At 37.7% G+C, this 2,568-nt stretch overlaps 1 protein-coding gene across 1 annotated transcript in view; it reads left to right on the forward strand.

Moving 5' to 3' along the window:
- The first annotated feature begins 225 nt into the window (after positions 1–225).
- LOC146546245 (uncharacterized) overlaps positions 226–2,568 on the forward strand; it is a 2,983-nt gene continuing 640 nt past the window's right edge. Inside the window, exons 1-3 of the mRNA XM_085263840.1 lie at positions 226–1,197; positions 1,307–1,588; positions 2,084–2,562. Coding sequence (XP_085119966.1) covers positions 981–1,197; positions 1,307–1,588; positions 2,084–2,562 — 978 coding nt within the window. The 5' untranslated portion in view covers positions 226–980. The remainder of the gene's footprint in view (positions 1,198–1,306; positions 1,589–2,083; positions 2,563–2,568) is intronic.

Raw genomic sequence — 2,568 nt, forward strand, 5'->3', positions numbered from 1 at the left:
GTGTTGTGTGTGATAGCAAACTGCCAGCCTTAAACCTGAAAAAAACTCACGATTTTATAGAACTAGACAATGCATTTCCTGAAGAAAATTTCAATGTAATGATTATTTATTAATACGTTTTGTATTCAGTATTTAGTTTTATAAAGTAAATGCTGACCACACAAGTTTCCTTCTGGATTAATAAAGTTTTAAAAAATATCTGTAAAGTGTTATGAAATATAAAAATGTTTTTGTTGAGAATATGTCCACACAAAATAATTAAATAGGGCATTTTCTGTTATTTAACAGAGGTTTTCTGTTTTATAATTACACTGCAGTTTGGACGACGAGCTTCTGGAACGTTTTTAGGCATTTGTTCACATTTTGCAATTTAAGCCCCAAGAAACATAAAGATTTTATTATTTTATTCCAGCAGCACTCCATTATCATGTACACTGTAAAATCTAACATTGTGTTTAATTAAAAAAATGTAAGGATATACTAAACTCAATTTTTATCAGTTTGTTTAAATAAGTTACCAGTAGTTTTTATTCAAAAAGCTGATCAACCCAGTTTATTTGAGTTGTCTTGAATTGGAAAAACTAAGTAAGCTAGAAATTTTGCTTCTCAGTGCAGGCTTTTAAAAGATATGGTTTGAAAATGCCATGTCACTGCTATCCTCCTCACTTTGCACAGATCAGTCTGCATGTTCATGGCACCCACATTTTTTTATTGCATTAGTTTGAGCAAACCTGGGTTCAGATGGAGCAGCTTGAGCTCAAGAGATAATTTCTGTGATTTTTTGCGTGATACTCTGGCTTGGAAGTAAACTGTTTTTGTACCTTCTTTCAGTTTAGAACCAGGTTTTGAACTTGCTAGCTAGCCAGCTTGTTAGCCTAGCATTAGCCTAGCGTTGCTGCTGCTTCTCAGCTCATGTTACGTAGAAAATTAACCCCAAGTGAAAAAGATAAGCGCAAAATCACAGACAGACAGTACGCAAAATGCCTATGTCCTGTTGTGTTTACGGATGCTCCAGTAGGTCGACCAGAGAAACTGATAAACGGTATTTTAGGGTACCAAAAATAGCCCAACGAAGAGGAGAAAAATGGAAAATTCTAACCGAAAAACGTAGGAAAAAATGGATTTTAAATTTACGTTTACAGTTGGGAGGAGCAGAGTCTGCCAATGCCCGTGTCTGCAGCGACCACTTCGTCAGAGGTAATGTTATGTTTGCAAACGAACTTATTAGCATTAGGTTGTCGTTAAATTCTCGTTTACTTAGTGCTTTTAAGTTAGTAGTCTAATATTGACTTGATTGGGACTATAGGCTGCCCAAGTGCTTTGGATGACGACGAGTCGGAGGACTGGGCTCCGACGGTCAATCTCGGCTACGAACGAAAACCCAGATCGGAATCAGTTCTCAAACGAGAGAAAAGAATGAAGCTTAAGGCAGAACAGCATCGATGTGCAGAGGCGATTTTGGATATGCAACAGACGGCTGAGAGCCCGGATTTGAGCCTAGTGACAGTGGAGAACCCCGAACTGCAGCTTCCAGCTGAGAATCCACAACCAGAAGACTTCAGTGTGAATGAGACATTCACTTATCCAGGTAAGATATTGTGCTGAGATGTAAAACAAACAAGAATCATGTCAAAGAGAAAAAGATGCCATTATCTGTAATGATTATGGTCCAAGTTACATATTACATGTTTGTGATTTTTTTTAATCACAGAGTAAATCCATACCATTTTATTCAGAAAAAAAGAAAAAGTGGCACTTATTACCGTCAGGCACACACCACAGGTTTTTGTACACTGCTATGGTTCTTATATTGCCAGATTCCAGACAGTCTCCTTTCACAGATAAGTAAAGATATCCGTAATGTAAGGTTTCTGTGGTGAGAAACATATAAATATATTTTTTGTTTAGACGCAACATGTTTTTTTGTTGATTAAAAAAAATAATTACATTAAATTAACATAGTGAATTAAACACATTACACCAGATTCTAATAGCCCACTAAAAAAACTCCTACAGTGAAAATGAGTAAAAATTGAGGTTGCCTCTATTATGCTGATTATGCTCCCCCACTGTTATATTGCAGGCTGTGCGGATGCTGGATGCCAGACAGAGCTGACGATGGATGACATCGAGAAGATGGAGGATGTTTTGAGACAGAACACAGCAGAGCTGGTTGATCTTCGGAGCAAGGCTCTGGACACACAGTTCAGCCAGGAGGCTTTTGAAAAAAATGAAGACAAGACAAAGTTCTACACAGGGCTCCCCAACTTCTTAGTTTTAATTCAGATTTTTGAACTGTGCGAGCCCTATATCACCTCGGGACCTATGTCTTTGTTGTCCAAATTTGAACAATTCATACTAGTTTTGCTGAGGCTGAGACTAAATCTGCCCCTGAAAGATTTAGCTTTCAGGTTCAATATTTCTCTGTCCACTGCTTCTAGAGTTTGGCATAAAGTAATTGACATACTTCATAAAAGGTTAGAGTTCCTAATTGAGTGGCCAGAGCGACATGTTCTTCAAGCTACGATGCCACTGAGTTTCAGACAGGCATTTGGATGTAAAGTGGCT

This window comes from Mchenga conophoros, linkage group LG23 (assembly GCF_057382185.1).
Source record: "Mchenga conophoros isolate Kocher_MC1m ecotype Shallow Benthic linkage group LG23, M_conophoros_male_GT1.1, whole genome shotgun sequence".
Classification (NCBI taxonomy): Eukaryota; Metazoa; Chordata; class Actinopteri; order Cichliformes; family Cichlidae; genus Mchenga; species Mchenga conophoros.